Consider the following 19068-nt stretch of genomic DNA (forward strand, 5'->3'; position numbering starts at 1 on the left):
TTACAGATTAATTCTTCCAAAATATTTATTACTGTTAGTAAAATATTTACTAATTCATCCAGAATATTTAGGCGTTGTTTAAGGTGCTGAGGATACCACAGTGAATATCAGATGTGGTCTCTGCTAAGGCACAGAGAAATTAAATAACTTACCCTAGGTTACACAGCAAGAGAGTGACAGAGCCAGCATTAGGTGTAGATCTGATGGATTCCAAAGGGAATGTTATTACATTATGCTGCCACTTGCATATATTGCATATTCTCTGTGATTACGTAAATAAGTCAAGTTATAAAAATAGGTAGGACCCCCAGTTTCTTTGTTAAAAAGGTTCTTGAGGGGCCGGTGGTGGCCAGCAGTTAAGTTTGCACGTTCTGCTTCCTGGCAGCCTGGGGTTCGCAGGTTCGGATCCCAGGTGCGGACCTGGCACCGCTTGGCACGCCATGCTGTGGTAGGCGTCCCACATATAAAGTAGAGGAAGATGGGCATGGATGTTAGCTCAGGGCCAGTCTTCCTCAGCAAAAAGAGGAGGACTGGCAGTAGTTAGCTCAGGGCTAATCTTCCTCAAAAAAAAAAAAAAGGTTCTTGAGGGGCTGGCCAGGTGGCATAACGTTTAAGTTCATGTCCTCTGCTTCAGTGGCTTGGGATTTGCGGGTTTGGATTCCGGGTGCGAACTTATGCGCCGCTTGGCAAGCCATGCTGTGGCAGGCGTCCCACATATAAAAGAGGAAGATGGGCATGGATGTTAGCTCAGGGCCAGTATTCCTCAGCAAATAAGAGGAGGATAGGTGGTAGATGTTAGCTCAGGGCTAATCTTCCTCAAACAAAACAAAACAAAACAAAACAAAACGTTCTTGATAAACCTGAGAAATAAATTCTCTTGATGCTGACAAGCACACCTGCCCGGTAATGCTTTTCCTCTCTTCCCCCCGCCCTTCACGCTCCCTCTCCACCCACTCATATACCTGGGTATAAACTGGACAGTGTGACCTGCTTTGGCATTTGGATGTGTTTGTGTTTTGAGGACTGGGAGAGTTTTGTTTGTTTCCTTGGCTTCCTGAACGTTCCTTGCCCACTTGCAAGTTCTTTCATGTAGCACAATGGTGAGTAATGTGTTGTTAACATTGTAATGTGGTCATGCCAGTTGGAATATGTTTTTCTTCTTCTCCCAGTTTTCTCTGATGAGTATGAGAGTTGGGACTCTTGGGTCAGACTTGCCTTCTGCAGTTAATTCAAATAGAGAAGGCTTTCTGTGTTCAGAGGACTAGAAAATAGTCTCAAGGTTGGGAAGACTATTAAAATCCAATGTCCTCTGCCCAGCTAAAATTCAATTTTATTAGCATTTTGGGTTTGTTCTTTAGCTAGTGTGATCCAAGAGAGTACTTGTTTTTAGATCATGTCCGTTATTGCCATGTGCCGTATGTGAGATGAGTGGTGTTTATTCTGGAGTTAGGAACTTAAAACAGGCACAAGGATTTTTTTTTTTTTTTTTAGATTTTATTTTTTTGCTTTTTTCTCCCCAAAGCCCCCCAATACACAGTTGTATATTCTTCGTTGTGGGTCCTTCTAGTTGTGGCATGTGGGATGCTGCCTCAGCGTGGTTTGATGAGCAGTGCCATGTCTGCGCCCAGGATTCGAACCAATGAAACACTGGGCCGCCTGCAGCAGAGCGTGTGAACTTAACCACTCAGCCACGGGGCCAGCCCCACAAGGATTTTTTTGTGAGCAGTACCTAGTAGAAAGCTTTAAAAAATGCCAAGACTGTGAGAGAGAGTGAGGAGCTGAGTTCCAGTAGGAATTGAGTTCCTCTTGAGTTCTGGGGATTAATTAGGTGGGATCAAGGTTGTCAGTGTTAGAACTATTTAGTATTGGGATCCAGTTGATTTGGTATTGGGGAACCAGGAGTATCTGGGCATGGCTCAAGAGGTTAATGAGATGATTTATGTGGATGTTTCTAACCCAGTGCTTGGTACTTGACTGATGCACAATAAATGATAGTTAAATCTTTAAAAGGTACTTAAAAAATACTGAGTGTTGTCATGTCAGTTTGTCTTTCTAGGGCAGCTTTCTCATCAATAAGTATTCCTTATTAAGCCTTTAACTGTGGGCAAAGCATTGGAAAGGGATTGGAGTAACAAAGATTTAATAGTATCAGATTCTTGTTGAGACTATTTTCTCAACATTTACAAATTGAATCAATTAGGCCTAGCATTTAAGGGCATAATTTAAGGGGAAATTTGTGATTTTGCTTTGCTAGAGTCAATCCTATACTTTTTTTTTTTGAGGAAGATTAGCCCTGAGCTAACATCCGCCACCAATCCTCCTCCTTTTTGCTGAGGAATACTGGCCCTGAGCTAACCTGGGCATCTGGGAGGTGCCCAGCCTCCTCCACCCTATATGTGGGATGCCTGTCACAGCATGGCCTGACAAGCGGTGTGTAGGTCCCCACCTGGGAGCTGAACCGGCAAACCCCAGGCCTCCGAAGGGAACATGCAAACTTAACCGATGCGCCACCAGCTGGCCCCAATCCTATCCTTTTTTGATAGAAATCACTTCTTGACCTTTTGGTAGAATTGAAAATGCTTGCTTTTCAATTCCAGTTAAACTGGGTTTGGTTTTTTATTTTTGAGATAGTTGCCTTTGATGTTTCCTTTTATCCCCTCTCCATTTTTTTTCAGGGAATGAGATAATATATTTGAAAGTATTTTGTGAACTGCAAAGCTAGCAGTTGCTATCACCACTACTACCAATAATAATATTAAAAATATTAATGGGATACTCATTCTTATAAGGATTGGTTTCCTGGATTTATTTCAAGGAGAAAAAACTCAGAGGACAGTGGAATATTTACCAGATGACTTGTGTACTAATTGATACCTTTTGTACTTTTTGTGGAAGGGAGAAGGAAAAGCAGAGACCTGTCACCCTGAAAACTTGGCCTGGTGCTATGTCATCATGAAGGCTTGCCTACACTACTTTGATGTACTCTATGGTGGCAAGAAAGTTTAACAGGATTTGTCATATGTTTGACCTTAGAGGCTTATAGTACATCCTACCTGAAGCATCTGTCTGCATAGGAAACAACTCATCTCAGTTTGTTGGTAAGATCAACCATATTCCTGTAATATGGATCTTATAATAAATAACGAAAAATGTATTGGTCCAAGGGCCGGCCCCCTGGCTGAGTGGTTGTTTGTACGCTCTGCTTGGTGGCCCAGGGTTTTGCTGGTTTGATCCTGGGCGCAGACCTAGCACCGCTCATCAAGCCGTGCTGAGGTGGCGTCCCACATAGCACAACTAGAAGGACCTACAACCAGAATATACTACTATGTACTGGGGGGCTGTGGGGAGAAGAAGGAAAAAAAAGATTGGCAACAGCTGTTAGCTTAGGCACCAGTCTTTAAGAAAAAAAAATGTGTTGGTCCAGGATAGTATCTGCCTTGCCTGCCAAAGTAGTAAGACTAAGGAAACAATGCCTTTGACCAAAATATTTGGTTAGGTGTTATCATCAAAAGCCTTTACAGTCAACTTCTGATGATTGGCATTCTTAGAGAAGAATATGTAATTTTAATAATCCAAAAGAGCAAGTTGTTTAGTAAATTTTGCAAAGACCTCTTACTTTTTAAAAGTTCCTCTGTATCTTTTTCTGTCCCTGGTGCCTGACACTTAGTAAATCTTTGTAGAATAAAGGAAGTCTTGGGCTTTTCTCTGGAATTAGCCCATTAGATGAACTCGTGGAAAGCACGGGTGATGACTTATTGGTTGAGGTGTCCCCTTCACTTAGCAGACTGCCTGACACAGAGTGGGTCCTTACTAAGTCCTTCTTGAATGACTGAGTCAAGAGGTTAAGGTTTTCATTAGGAGAGAATTGCAGTGACCTGGGTGCTACTGTGCTGATGACAGCCCTTCCTAAGAGGAAGAAGAAATGTAGTTTTCCCACAATAAACGTGAATAAGTGTGAACGTGAGGAAAGGGATTGCTTTGATGCTTCCAGGCATTTTACACTCTTGGACAAGGAGAAGTAGTATGTTAAAGTTGGTGCTTTATTTCTCTCTTGTTTTTATTTTATGTTTTATCCTGTTAAAAATTTAGTTATTGCTGTGATTTTTTTTTTTTAAAGATTTTATTTTTCCTTTTTCTCCCCAAAGCCCCCGGGTACACAGTTGTATATTTTTTAGTTGTGGCTCCTTCTAGTTGTGGCATGTGGGACGCTGCCCCAGCATGCCTTGACGAGCGGTGCCATGTCCGTGCCCAGGATCCAAGCTGGCGAAACCCTGGGCCACTGAAGCGGAGCACGCGAACTTAACCACTCAGCCATGGGGCCGACCCCAAGGTGTGATTTCTTTCTTTCTTTCTTTCTTTTTTTTTTTTTTAGGAAGATTAGCCCGGAGCTAACATCTGCTGCCAGTCCTCCTCTTTTTGCTGAGAAAGACTGGCCCTGAGCTAACATCCGTACCCATCTTCCTCCACTTTATATGTGGGACGCCTACCACAGTATGGCGTGCCAAGCAGTACCATGTCCATACCCGGGATCCAAACCAGCAAACCCCGGGCCGCCAAAGCGGAACGTGCGCACTTAACTGCTGCGTCACTGGGCTGGCCCCTGTGATTTCTTAATAGCATATGAGAAGTATATTATAGCTTCAAACTATCAATAGAAAAGAAAGAAAAATCTATCCCCATGTCACACATAATTATATCTTACCCTCTGGCTACAAAACTTCAGCCCTTAGGAATATAATGCTAAAAGAATCTTTTCAAATCCAGTTTATGTCTGTAGTTGTGTTCGAGCAGAACAATGTGTGCCTTCATGCTTTTCTTTATAGACGATTTCCCTTCCTTAATATGGTTTGCTTAAGCGATTACATTTCCTAATTATGCATCATTTTCTTTGGTACACATCTGTAGAAGTGAGAGACGTAGCTGGGTAGCAGGAGGAAAGGAAGTTTTCATAGACAAATCCACAAAGTGGATCACATGGAGAATTGAAAGTTATCAGTATATGTGAAGTCAAGTAAAGAATACCAGAATGGGAGTGAACAGATTAATGTTCTATACAGTACACAGTTTTATCACTAGTTAGCTCTATGACTTTGGGCCAGTCACTTAATCTCACTTACCTGGTTCTTGTGTTCTCATCTGTAGCTTGAGGGTATGGAATGAAATGATCTCTGATGTCCTACTTCTGAAGTCCATAATTCTAAAGTCCCAAACAAGGAAAATGACTGACTTTCTAAACTTTTCCACAGGCTTGTTCCACATAAGACCCAAATGTGAAGTGTTAATTATGTGAATAATAGAAGTATGTAGTCTCTATTCTCAGGTAGACTGGAACTATCAGATTGTATTATATGCTCGAGACTAATTTTATGTGTATAAATATAAAAGACTTGGTTGCTTTTTTTAAAAAATTATTACTACAAAAGGCACAACCTATACAAATGAAAGAGACCCAAATAATGTTCAGGATACCCTGGGTTGGAGTTTTTGCTTCTTAACTCTGACCTGGAAAAGAATTATGTGTGTATTGGTAGGGTTGGTGGAGCGTAGGGAGGATGGTTGTGGCTAGAAGACAGTGTGGATGAACATAGATAGTATTTTTAAAAGCAAAATATTAAATAGTTGTTTAGCCTGTGAAGTTTGCATGGCTAGACTGATTTGAGTTTGCTTTAAATCCGTGGAGAACTGATAGGAACCCTGTATTCAGATTTAGAATACCTAGGGCCAAGCTCCTTGCTCGCTGGGTGTCATTTAAGCTTTGTAAGCTTCTCGACGTGTATGTGTTTTCCATCAGAAAAGAGGAGATTAAAAAATCTTAAAAGGAGTATTTAATTTTTTTTTTTAAAGATTTTGTTTTTTTCCTTTTTCTCCCCACAGCCCCCCAGTACATAGTTGTATATTCTTTGTTGTGGGTCCTTCTAGTTGTGGCATGTGGGACACTGCCTCAGCATGGTTTGATGAGCAGTGCCATGTCCGTGCCCAGGATTGGAACCAACGAAACACTGGGCCGCCTGCAGCGGAGCGTGCGAACTTAACCACTCGGCCACAGGGCCAGCCCCAGGAGTATTTAATTTTTAAAATTTTTATTATATGAGGCTATATTTGTGAAAATGCTTTAAAAACAAAAAATTACAGCAAAAGAGAAGCTAAGCTATTCTTAGTGAACAGAAGCTGTACAAATATATTTGTTCATATAGACTTTGATTATTTGTATCTATGGGGTCACTGATGACATTTGAAACCAGTAAATAGTTCACAAGCCTATTTGAGGTATAGATTAGCTTCAATTATCCACACACGTGGACTAGCATGAATAATTTAGAACCACAAATATTTGTTAGGCATCAGCTATGTGCCAAGCAATTTGTTAGGCCTGTTTAGAATTTTTAAAAGTATGAAAGAAGTGTGCCTGCCTTAAGGATCTTAATTCTATCTAGAATGTATCTTCTCCAACCTGATGCGCTCTTACGCATCTTAAAGACTCAGTTTGAGAAACTTCCCTAACACAGACAGGTAAACTGGTTGCTCCTTATGCCTCTTCTTACCCCTTTGGGCACTAATACCATGTTTAGATTTCTCCCGCCAGACTGGAGTACCTTGAAGGTATGACTGTGGCTTCTCTTGTTCACTTATATCCCCAGGCCCTGGGGCAGTGCCGGGTATGTGGTGGACCCAGCTTGGTAAATTTTGAATGAATGACTGATAGTCAGATTGGAGAGATAAGATGTGAGTATCAGGAAGGCCAACTAATATTACAAGGCAGTATATGATAACAGCAAGTGCCAGGGAATGTTCCACAGGCTGGGCCTATAGGAGTTCAAATGAGGTTTAGATATGACCAGGAAAGATGGAACTTGAAGATAGAGAATTTAAAAAATAATAATAGTAACAAAAAGTCTCTTTCTTTGAAATGAATTATATATTTTTAGAAAGGCAAATTTCTTTTTCTTGTTTGAGGCTTTTAAAAAATTATTAGTTATTTGCTGAAGGAAGTTAATTTACCAGAAGAAATTTATAAAGTGGGTTAATTCCTATGGATAACTATTTGTAGATAGGACAGTAATTAGAATTTTTTTCCTTCTGCTATTTCTCACCTTGAATGGAAGTTCTATAATTGACAGTGAAATGACCAATAGTTAGGAATCAAGAAGTAGAGAGAAGATTCTTGGCTACTGAATGTTTGAAGGTTGATTCTAGAGTAATAGTGTATTTTGCTATTAGACTAGCCTCTGTTGATTTGTAGTATTTATTTTTCTCACATCAAAAGTTCAGTAATCTGAATCACAGGGCTCAGGTAGAACTTTTGTTTTTACAGACTATTCTTTTTTTTTTTTTTCCTCTTTATCTCCCCAACCCCCCCGTACCTAGTTGTATATCTTAGTTGCCGGTCCTTCTAGTTGTGGGATGTAGGACACCGCCTCAGTGTGGCCTGATGAGCGGTGCCGTGTCTGCGCCCAGGATCTGAACCCTGGGCCGCCGCAGCGGAGCGCGGGAACTTAACCACTCGGCCACGGAGCCGGCCCCCAGACTATTCTTTTAAAAGTTGAATTTATTGAGAACCCAGTCCTTGGACTGTCCTTGGCCCTAGCTGAAAGGAAAAAGAAAAAATTCATTGTGAGTGGCAGATAAACTGGTCTGGATCTAAGAAAATAAACATGAAGATGATTTCTGTTTCTAGTCAAGTTGCTGTTGTTGTGCCAATATTGTAATAACAGACTTTCTCTATGCCTCTCTCCACCCTTATTTTTCTGAAGGTCACTTGTATTGTACATGCCTTCCAAATTATTAAAATTCCCAAATAACTATAATCCAAGGAGTCTTTTGTCAGTAGCACTGAAAAGACAAGTGCCAATTCACAGGGAGTCCTCAGTGCGGTGCTCCTTGATCTTTATATTAGCATGTGGCTGTTAATGGGATTTGTCTCTTGGGGATTTGTTTTGCTGTTTGTAGGCCTGATAAAAAACTAGAAACTCCTGAAAAAATCGTTAAATCTTTTTCTGACACATGATACATACCAGTGGTAGTGATGAAGCCATGGGGCTAATTCTTGAGTCCTTACTGTTGTGTATCACAATAGCATATCGTAAACTAATAAATTGTTCTGGGAGTGGTGAATTATATGATCGGGTTGAATTTTTTTTCCTCTTAAGTTTGATTTAGGGGGAGAAAGTAGATATTCCCTGAGTATGTACTGTAATGGAGGTAGAAAACAACCCAGAATTATGTAGGGTAGGTAGGAGGAGATGTAAACATTTCGTTTCAATAATCAAAAAAATAGACAGCATGCCTGAGGTTAAGAGAATAGTATAAAATCTTTGAATCTGGAATGAGTAGAGTAGTAAGGGGTAAAGGCAGGGAGGTAGGACTGGTAGATTAAGACATTAGGATTCCAGTAAATATGTGTGAAATTGCTGTTCCTAGAGATTTGGGAAGGAAATGAGCTATTTAGCTATGCCTTTACATTTAGGAGAGGACATTTTTCTTTTGCTGTTATTTTTGACGGACCATCTGGTAAAAGGTAGAACTAAGGGACCCCTTTACAACATTTTCTGGAAGGCTCAGGGAGTTGAAAGACACTGGAATGGGAATGATAGACTGGGTACTGTGTGTATATCTTAAGACTGTGCCTGGAAATGGTTGTAGGACTGGAGAATTTGACTGGGAGGAGTAGAAGGAGCTTTTGAAGGAAAGTTACAGGGGCTGTGTTGGGCACCAGTGGAGTGAGGCAGAGTGTGTGGGAGGGAGTTTGGCATGAAGGCGGCAACAGATATTTTTTGAGGACTTAAGTGTGTGCTGGGCACTGCCCTAAAGCCTTTCATAAGTTATTTAATCCTAACAAAAGTTCTGAAATGCAGATATTTTCTCCATTTTATACATGAAGAAACCGAGGCAAAGGTTGTATTACTTACCCACGATTGTACAGCCTTTAGTCATAGACTGGGGAGTTGCACTTAGATCTGTCTGAATCCGGAGCCAATTCTCTTTCTCAATGTGGAGTTGAAAGGAGTGGAAGCAGTGAGGGTGGACTGCCTGTGTTTTCTCCCTAGACTGAGTGTGGCAGAGTGCAAGTGTCTGGTCTCAGGAGTCAGGCTGGTTCATAGAAATCCTGGTTCTACCATTTTTGACCTGTGTAACCTTGGGTAGATTACCTAACCTTTGTGAGCTTTAGTGTCTTCATTTATAATATGGGGTTGACAATATAAACAAACCTCTTAGAGTTGTTTGGAAGTTTAAATGAAATAATGTCTTAAGCTTTAACACATATTACTTCTTTTTGCTTCATTTCTTCCTTTTAGACCCATCTTATTATCTCTGAATTGTAACATTTAGTGATACATAGGTCTCTTTAGTATGGAATTTGGTCATATTCTGTTTTTTCTAAGAAGGTTTTATTTTGTTTCTTTCACTTGGAAGAACTCATATTAACTGAAAACAATCTACCAAGACAGTCTTTAATCTCTCCCTCCCACCTAATCAAGAATTGTGTGAAATTTCTAAGGTTTTCTGTTCCTCCTCTTTCTCCCTGTCTGGATTTCTGGAGACTAACATCATAGACGTGGAGGAGTCTTTGACCTTTGAAAATTCTTGACAGTCTTGAATGTTGTGGTTTTCCAGTGAGATTTGGGAGGAGTTGGAGAGTACTCAGACACAGCTGTAATGCATCAGTGGGACCAGGAGAGTGGGTATAGTGTGAGAATGTGGAGGCTTTGGGGGGTGTTGTAGATGAGAGAATGTAGGGTCAGTAGTTTCTCAGGCATTTTAACATAGCTCTGTTATCTACAGTCGATATTTAGTTTTGGGTCATTTTTCTCTGTTACTAAGTAGTTGGGCACTCAGAGCATGCAGGCTGATTTTAATGTTAATCTGAGTTAAACGATGTTTAGGAAGAGAAATCTGTTGCAAATATGATCATATAGCAATCTTAAGCAGATGTCCTTGAGATGCGCCACTGTTTTAGACTTGCCTGTTTACAACACTGATTATCTGATTATCAACAATACCATTTTGTGTGCGTTTCTAGTGGCGAACTGTACAAATACAATTCAGTTCATCTGAACAAAAATTAAGTGCCTACAAGGTGCTTGGATGCCAGGCATACAGGATGAACAAGACAAGATTCCTGCCCCCAAATGGTTCATGATTTAATGGGGAGACAAACATGTAAATAAGCACAAATACAGTGCAATGTGATAAATAATGTGATCGAGGTAGAGTACAAGGTGTAGCATCATGGAGGAAGTAGGCAGTTTAACTTGAGAAGCCGGAGAAGGTTTTGCAAATGAGGTAGTACTCAAGTGAGTCTTAGAGAAGAGGTGGAATTCACCTGCTAGACTAGGAGTCTCTCCAGGCAGAGGGGACAGTATGTACAGAGGAACTGAAATTTGAAACACGTAGTGTACTTGGGAAACTACAGTACCAGAAGGGGAATGATGAGAGGTAAATAAGGCTGGAGAGTTAGGTAGAGCCAGTTGTGCAGGGCCTCTTGTGTCATGTATAGGAATTTGGATCTTAAGCTGTAGTCATTGAGGATCCGTTGAAGAATTGAGAGCAGTGGGATAGAATACTATCATGTTTTCATTTTAGACTGATGAGCCTCCACAAGCGACCACTGTGAACAACTGCTGTAGAGAGGAAGAGGGAGAAATTAGGAAAGTATTTCCTGGGGTCTAGGATATGAAAACCTGAGAGAGAATAAAAAAGGTGTAGCTTGTGGAAAGTGTTGATGGATTTGAGAAATTTTTAAGGTGAAATTAGTAAAACTTAGTAAAGGACTGTTTCTGAGTGAAGATAAGGCAAGAGAGAAATCCAGGGTGGTTCCTAGGCTTGTGGCTTGGGTGATTGGTGGGGGGTGATGGTACCATTTGCTAGAATAGGCAGTACTGGAAGTGGAGTAGTTTGAAAGGGTCGGGGACAGAGATGAGAGAAGGAGCCCATGTTTGTATGTGCTGATTTTGAAATGCCTGTAGGATTCCCAGGTGGGTGGAAAGAGTTTGGGGCTGCGAATACATTTGGAGTCGTTAGCATTTGGTGTTCAGGGGCATGAAAGAAGTTTGTCACGGAGATGATGTAAAATGAGAAGATGGAAGGCCTGAGGTTAGAACTGTGGGCACACTAACCTTTGGTGCTGGCACAGGAAGAGGAGTCCACAAAGGTAACCAAGACACAGAGCCAGAAAGGCAGGAAGAGTGGTCAGTAAGTATCAAATGCTGCAAAGAGATCCCTTTAGATAGGCAGTAAGGAGGATTGTAACGATCTTATCTATAAGCCAGTGCCATTCTCCTTCCATAGAAGCCCATTTTGGTAGGTTGAGGACTGAACAACCTAAGGTGAGAAAGTAGCATCAGTGAATGTAGTCTATTTGGAGGACTTTTTCAGGGAAGAGGAGACTAGCAGCCAGCAGGTAGCGGCAGGGGAGGAAACCTGAAGGAACTCCTCTTGCTTTGTTTTGTAATTGTTTCTGTGGCTGGAGGCAAGGTCATCTGCCAGGAGTAAGGGAGGTGATCCGGATTGGGTAGGAGGCTCAAGGAGAATGGTGAAGGTATGGGATAGTAGCTGAGAAGATTGGTTGAGGTATCAAAGTCAAGCAAAAGACAGCAGTGTTTCATTGAAAAGAATGAGACTGAATGCCATGTATTTGTGTCATATTGTTCTGCAAGCTTATGTGATCTTGTCTTGCTCAATAGCGCCATTTAGTAGCAGAGAAATTGAATGTGGGATCCATGCAAGTTGGGCAGATGAAATAGAAGGATAAGGGAACTAGATTTTTACAGGAAAATAAATTAAGTGATCAGTCATTGGGTTCACAGTCATTTAGGCAAGAAGGGACAAAGTGAAATCTATCCATTTTTCTCAGTCTTCACTGCTATCATCCTAGTCCAGTTTACTGTCATCTCTTTTGCGATAATTTTCTAACAAATTCTCCCTCAATCCACTTGTGCTCGCTCCAAACTATTCTTCTCACTGCAACCAGGGTGATCTTTTAATAATTCAAATCTGATCATGTCTTGCCCCTGCTTACAACCCTTCAATGGCTTCCCTTACTTTTAGGATAAAATGTCAGTCTTTAACAGGGTCCATTCGGCCCTTTCTTCATCCTCATTTTGCACCATTCTCACCTCTTTGTTCCTTCCTGCCACGGAACTTGGAAATATGTTTCCTCTGCTCGGAGCACTCTTTCTTTCCCAATTTGTCTCTCCAATTCATACTCTTTCTTTGTTCTTGGGTGTAATGTCACTTCCTTGGGAAAGCTTTTTCTGACTCCCTATTGGAGGTAACACCCTCCTGCCAACATGTCTTTATTGTAAGTATAATTGTTTGGGAAATTTTGTGGTTTTTTTACTCCATACTGAAAGCTTTGCGTTGGAGATTGTGTCTGTTCACTGTCGTGTTCCTAATTCTGACCATACTGCCTAACACACAGTAGGCACTTCGTGAATTTTTGTTGAATTGATGAATAAGGTGGTTAAGGAATTGGATGTCTTACTCTGAGATGAGGATGTCTTGAGGTAAGAGAGTAGGTTTGGTAGTTGAAAAGCTGGAAGGAGATGAGTTTGTAGCCAGAGTAAGATGTTGAGAGTTGCAGATTTAGAGGAGGAATGGTTTCAGGAGATGGCAGGGTCCGGGACTGAGTTGTTGGAGTAGAGATGGAGGTCTTTGCATTTGATGAGATTATGAAACTTTAAGGCAGAAATGTTGGATGGATTTTACAGGTGAGTGTTGAAACTGCTGAGGAAAATGTAAGGCAGGTGTCTAGGTCTTTAATAAATATGAGAGATGGACACAGTGCTTTCCTATGTTGAAAGAATTAAATGGGTAAGAATCAGTGCAATTCTGGGAATCAGTAATGCCTTAGTCCCTTGGGAGGCAGTGTGGTACATTAGAGAGAGCATGAGTTCAAAATATCTGGGTTTAGACTTTGGGCAACCGACGTGACTTTTCAAGCCTTATTTTATTTATTTATTTATTTATTTATTTATTTATTTATTTTGAGGAAGATTAGCCCCGAGCTAACATCTGCTGCCAATCCTCTTCCTTTTGCTGAGGAAGACTGGCCCTGAGCTCACATCTGTGCCCATCTTCCTCCGCTTTATATGTGAGACGCCTACCTCAGCATGGCTTGCCAAGTGGTGCCATATCCGCACCTGGGATCTGAACCAGCGAGCCCTGGGCCGCTGAAGCGGAACGTGTGCACTTAACCGCTGTGCCACCGGGTGGCCTCTGTTTCTCTATTTGTAAACTGGGAATAATAAACAAGGAGTTTTGTCATTAATGAATAAGACAGTGTTTTTGAAAGTGCTTAATTAATATTAACTTGTTAGTTTTTATTCTTTTTTTTTTAAGATTTTATTTTTATTTTTTCCTTTTTCTCCCCAAAGCCCCCTGGTACATAGTTGTATATTCTTCATTGTGGGTCCTTCTAGTTGTGGCATGTGGGACGCCGCCTCAGCGTGGTTCGATGAGCAATGCCATGTCCGCACCCAGGATTCGAACCAACGAAACTCTGGGCCGCCTGCAGCGGAGCGTGTGAACTTAACCACTCGGCCACGGGGCCAGCCCCTGTTAGTTTTTATTCTTGATTGCTGTCATCACTTCAAGAGGGCATGGAAGTAGAAGTAGGAATGAGAGGCAAAGATGGCAGCAGAAGTGAATTTTGAACAAGGTACATGACTTCCTTTGTTCCATATGTTGAGTTTATACTATGGGGTCAGCACAGGCATTTACAAATGAATACAGGTAAAAGCAAGTGTTGATGTAAGGAAGCATTTTGTGAAATAAAGGTCATTGGCTGGCTCATCATAACATTGCTCTATTGATCCACAGCAAATTTTTATGTAAAGAAATGCTTTATCTAATCATTTCCCACGAAGATTCCTTCATTTCTGGGAGTAGATTTTATTGTTCTGGAGAACAGAACAAGGACCAATATGTGAAAGGTATATGGGCAGGAGGGCTGTTGATTTAGTTTAGAAAAGCGTTTTCTAATGATTAGAGCTATCTGAATAAAATGGACATCGTGGCAAAGGAATGAGTTCTCTGTCAGAGGTTGTATTCCCAGGGAGACTGGATGATTTATCTGTCAGAGATGTAATAGAAGGATTCTTGTATGGGGGCAGATACTGGATTAAATAATTGCTGAAGTCTCTTGCAATTGCTAGACTGGAGGATTTTGACTCCACTTGACGTTTGTCTAAACATCATTCAATAGACAAATATTTGAGTGCCTCCTCTGTTTCATTTGAAAGTTTGAAAGCCAGTGTTTGTTTTCTTTTTTCCTTCCTGTGTGCTGAGACAGAGCCAAGGACGTTGAGTCTTAGTTATTGCCTTGGATCCATTTGGAATTTGAGATGCTCTAGCTGGGGGTTGGTGGTGATGTAATAAAAGCTGCTGTCCTCACCTGTTGGGTGGGGTTCGGGTGGAGTCCATGGCATGCACCTGGAGACATCAAGTATAAGAATCTGCCAAGAAGTTTGGTTTAGTGCTTTGAATTTTTGAGCAAGGCATTCTTGATAATGTTAGATCTCTATTTTAAAAAAATATTTTTTGGAAAAGAATGACCTACTTTGTTAGCATATGAGATCTGTGATGCCATAACATTGATGGTTTTCATTGGCTTCCCTCGCTTAGAAGCCTGTATCTGGCTGGGAAATTGCCTACATGCCTGTGGCTTAATCAACTCTTCTTTCTTCTGCTGAGCACCTTTTTGCTGACTGCTATTTGTGTGCTTATTGTATATTTCCCACATTCTTTCAGAAAGTTATTAAAGTGGTTTTACTAAGTTCCTTTGCATGTTTTAAGAGAGAAGATTGAAATTAATTTTGCAGCTATGCTCTTGGTTTTGGATTATTTATAAGTTGGGCTCCTACCATCTCCTGTGACCTCAGACGGTGACTAAAATGAGCTTGGAGAAGGAATTCTTGTCTGTATGAGGGGAGGGAGAAGCCACTCATTAGTCTGTGAATTTTGAAGGAATTTAATTAAGTATTGAATGTAAAGAAGTAATTTATTTTATAACTTAACATTTTGGCTTTGAGATATCTTAGGCCAAAAGTTCTTTATGTATTTGTAGCCTTTGCTGACAATTGTAATATTGAAATGGAAGTAAATTAGACGTTGATAATACATAGACCAAAAGAGAAAGTAAGGATCATAGTTTATGAGGCTGTAGTGAACTGATACAGTTCATTTTTTTAAACCTGGAAAGGATCTTAGACGTCATTGAATCCAAGTCTAGGATATACAAGAGGCGCCTGAAACCCTCTAAGTAATTTGACCAAAGTCACCCAGCTAATATATACGGGTGTAGGTAAAAATCATATGCTATGAGGATGGTGGAAGTAGTAACTGTACAATTGATGTCTCTTTAGAAAGAAGAGTTTCTGGAACTTTGAGAGATGGATTGGGACCAAGGCAGACCCTTAGAAATAGAAGGGTGATTTGGAGAATTTCTGATCTGTTAAGTTAAGCCTCAAATTGATTGGTGTGGTGGTGACTGATGTGGTGGAGGTTCACTTAGTCATTTAATCATTTATTCATCAGTCGTTTATTGACTGCCTACCATATCGTAGATGCTGTGCTAGAGGTTGGGGCTACAAATGTGAATAAAACATGTCCCTGCACTCATGGATCTCTTGTACTACTGGAGCAGTGCAAGAAAGAATACTTTCTATTTTGCTCTCTCTCTCAAAAAAAAATTCACTCTTATCAAGTTAGTGACCTACTAGTTTTGTGACCCCAAAATCATTGCTGTTTATTTGCCTTGATATTTCTAAGGAATGCAGAAAGTTAGGATCTGATCATGCCACTAAACAAGCTGTGTCCTGGGGTCGCAAGAGGTGTGAGGAGAAGCTATCTGAGAGTCACCCTTAGACTTGACATTGTTTAGGGGAGATGTTTCTGAAGAGACAGTCACCTGAGTCACCCGTTACCTTTGAGAATTCTACTTTTGGCCTTCCCCAAAAGGCAGGGGAGAGGTGGCTGTGGTAGGGCAGGTGTGTACCTGGTGATTTTATGAACCAGTCCTCTGTAAACCTGTCTGATGTGGCAGAATTTGGTTAGAGATTGTCCTTCACTCCCTTATTGCTTCCTCAGTGGGGCTGCTAACTTCGGGGGATATGCATTGTGCCAGGCTGTCAGGTCAGGGACAAAGTCAAGTCTGAAAGAAGAGATCTTTTTCAGGTGAACTCATTTGGCAGTCATTTGTCCTGAGTGGAGAAAAGCATGTTTCCTAGGTTCATGAAGTTAGCGGACAAAGATTGGCTTTTGTTTTGAACTTTGGGGATCTCCATTCTGCTTTATGAATAGCTTATTGTTTTATTTTGAGAGCAGTTTTAACTATCAGTTTGCTCCTCCCCTTTCCTCAGCTAGTATCAGAATACTAGTCAACTGTGAAGTTATTCAGTGTATAGTATTCATTCATTCATTTATTCAGAAAATATTTACTGAGAGCCTGTGTGCCAGGCACTGTGTCAAGTGCCACGTGATACATGCTGGGGATACATTAGTGAACAAGACACACAAGCCTCCCACTTTCAGGAAATTTACGTATTAGAGGAGGAGGCTAGACAGTGACTACTTAAAATAATTTCAAGGTATATCAAGTGCCAGGAAGGAAATAAACAAGGTGCTGTGTTAGAGAATAATGCAGGTGGGCAGTTCTTCAGAGAGGTATTCTGCTGCTTCCTTCCATTGGTTTGGCTAAGCAAGCTGATGGGTAGAAATGTAAATACTCTAGAAAGCTAGAGGAAAAGCATTATTCTGAGTGGTATTATGGTTTTGTGGTTAATGTAGTAGTTAAGAAATTAATGAGCAGTTAGGAAACTAGATGTTACTCTTTGTAATAAGTTCAATAGAAATGAATGAGCTTTCTCCATCTGGTTAGGAAGCTGCTAAAATTGGATCATCCTATTGCAGTGTAATTTGAGCCTTATGTGTTTCTTTTCCTCAGGTGGAGGCCTGACTTTTGATCTATGTCCTCCCTACATCAGCTGTGTGAAAGTACTTAATGATCACATGACCCTGGACATGGATGCTGTCCTGTCGGATTTTGTCCGTTCCACAGGGGCAGAGCCAGGACTGGCCCGAGATCTCCTGGAAGGTAAGGAGTCTCTGGGGGAGATTGAGAAGAGAGAAAGTAAAATGTGATATTTATTGTTAGGAAGACTTAGAAGATTTAAGGTGACCAGAAAGATTCTGTAGGGGCCGGCTCCGTGCCTGAGTGGTTAAGTTTGTGCGCTCCGCTGCGGTGGCCCAGGGTTCGGATCCTGGGCGTGGACATGGCACCGCTCATCAGGCCACGTTGAGGCGGCATCCCACATCCCACAACTAGAAGGACCTGCAACTAAGATATACAACTGTGTGCAGGGGGGGTTTGGGGAGATAAAGCAGAAAAAATAAATAAATAAATTAATTAATTAAAAAAAAAAGAAAGACTCTGTATATGGTAAGCCTTACGTTTAAGTTACTTCTAATAATCTACTTTGTGTATGACCCACCATAATTTTAAAATGCAAAATCCTCTTTTCACCTGAATTTTTGGGGTAGCTTTCTCCACTGTCAATTTATGCTTAGGTAATGCAAGTGAAATTTTATATTAGTCCACTAAAAGCATAATTCTGGATCAGTAAGACTTCCGCTTTGTACATAAATGACTTTTGGATTTTCATATTTGAGATCATCCATGGTTTTGTTTCTTTCCTTCCCTAATTTGTATGGGTAATTCTTTTTTTTTTTTTTTTTGAAGATTGGCACCTGAGCTAACAACTGTTGCCAATCCTTTTTTTTCCTTTGCTTTTTCTCCCCAAAGCCCCCCAGTACATAGTTGTATATGGTAGTTGTGGGTCCTTCTAGTTGTGGCATGTAGGATGCCGCCTCAGTGTGGCTTGATGAGTGGTGCCATGTCTGCACCCAGGATCGGAACTGGCGAAACTCTGGGCCGCTGAAGTGGAGTGTGCGAACTTAACCACTGGGTCACGGGGCCGGCCCCTTGTATGGGTAATTCTATGTAGAGTGAACTAATTTAATGTTTTCATTTTGCTGCTTTTGTTTACTTATATCTGTATATACACATAAGTGTAAATGTTCTAGATTTTTAAGGTCTTTAAGGCTTGGAATCATGTCAGTAGGATTCTTTGTTTGGAGTCATAATTAACAGATGCTTTTTGATGATGAAAATATATACTCATGCAAATGGATAAGCCTGTGGGAGAAGGGGCAAGTTCTTAGATATGCAGGTAATTTTTCAGATTGTCAGCCTTAGCAAGGTGTGACAATTTAACATTTGCTTAGCTACCTGTGGGAAGAGTGTTAGTTTGGAGATGGAAGATCAGGGTTTAAAATTTCGGCTTGCTAATTCAGTAAGATTTTGCCCTTATCTTGAATTTTCAGTTTAATCTCCTACTACATTCTCCTACACTCCCTGTGCTCTAGCCAGGCCCAACTTGTCACCTTTCCCTGATCATGTTAAGTTGTTTCCTGCAGTGTCCTTTCCTCCATTATTCTCCTGAAATTCTCGTCATTCAAGTTCAGCTCAAATGCCTCCTCTTCCTCTTGTAGCATGTGTTGAACACCTGTATGTGTTCAGTATATCTGAGGCACTTGAGATGTATTATTTTCCCAGCCACTCTGCAGGTTTTATTATCGCAGCATTATGATTTAAAAAGCTGAGGTTCAGAGAAGTTAAGTAGGATTCGAACCTAGGCAATCTAGTTTCAGAGTCTGGCTCTTAACAGTTATGTTACAAATTAATGCTTGTGCTCTCTCTTTCTCTGTCTCTTACACATGCACACATACATCCATGTGCACACATATTCATGATGTGAAAGAAAAGTTGAGGGTGCTATGGAAGTGTAAGAGAGAAAACTAATTTAGATATAAAGTGTAGAAAAAGGCCTTTCTGAGGGAGTGACATTTGAGCTGAACCGGAAGGATGCCTAGGAGTAGCAAGACAAAGGCATGTAGAAGAGAGTGCTTATATAGAAGAATAACTTACACAAGGACCCTAAGATGAAAGAGAGTTTGGCACATTGGAGAAACTAATAGTGAACGAGGTAGGAAGAGTGGTGCAAGAATTGT

General features: G+C 40.9%; 1 protein-coding gene across 22 annotated transcripts in view; it reads left to right on the plus strand.

Moving 5' to 3' along the window:
- The window catches only part of OTUD7B (OTU deubiquitinase 7B), a 55101-nt gene that overhangs the window by 14189 nt on the left and 21844 nt on the right, over positions 1 to 19068 (plus strand). For 8 of the 22 annotated variants that reach the window (XM_023641278.2, XM_070268358.1, XM_070268360.1 and 5 more), the window contains 2 exons: positions 2896 to 3098; positions 16943 to 17092. In XM_023641278.2, coding sequence (XP_023497046.1) covers positions 17008 to 17092 — 85 coding nt within the window. In that variant the 5' untranslated portion in view covers positions 2896 to 3098; positions 16943 to 17007. Of the gene's footprint in view, positions 1 to 986; positions 1101 to 2895; positions 3099 to 4145; positions 4331 to 13373; positions 13658 to 16942; positions 17093 to 19068 lie in introns of those variants that run through there. The other 14 variants (XM_070268361.1, XM_023641282.2, XM_023641275.2 and 11 more) reach the window with 5 other exon arrangements.

The sequence above is a fragment of the Equus caballus genome, chromosome 5 (genome assembly GCF_041296265.1).
Source record: "Equus caballus isolate H_3958 breed thoroughbred chromosome 5, TB-T2T, whole genome shotgun sequence".
Lineage (NCBI taxonomy): Eukaryota > Metazoa > Chordata > Mammalia > Perissodactyla > Equidae > Equus > Equus caballus.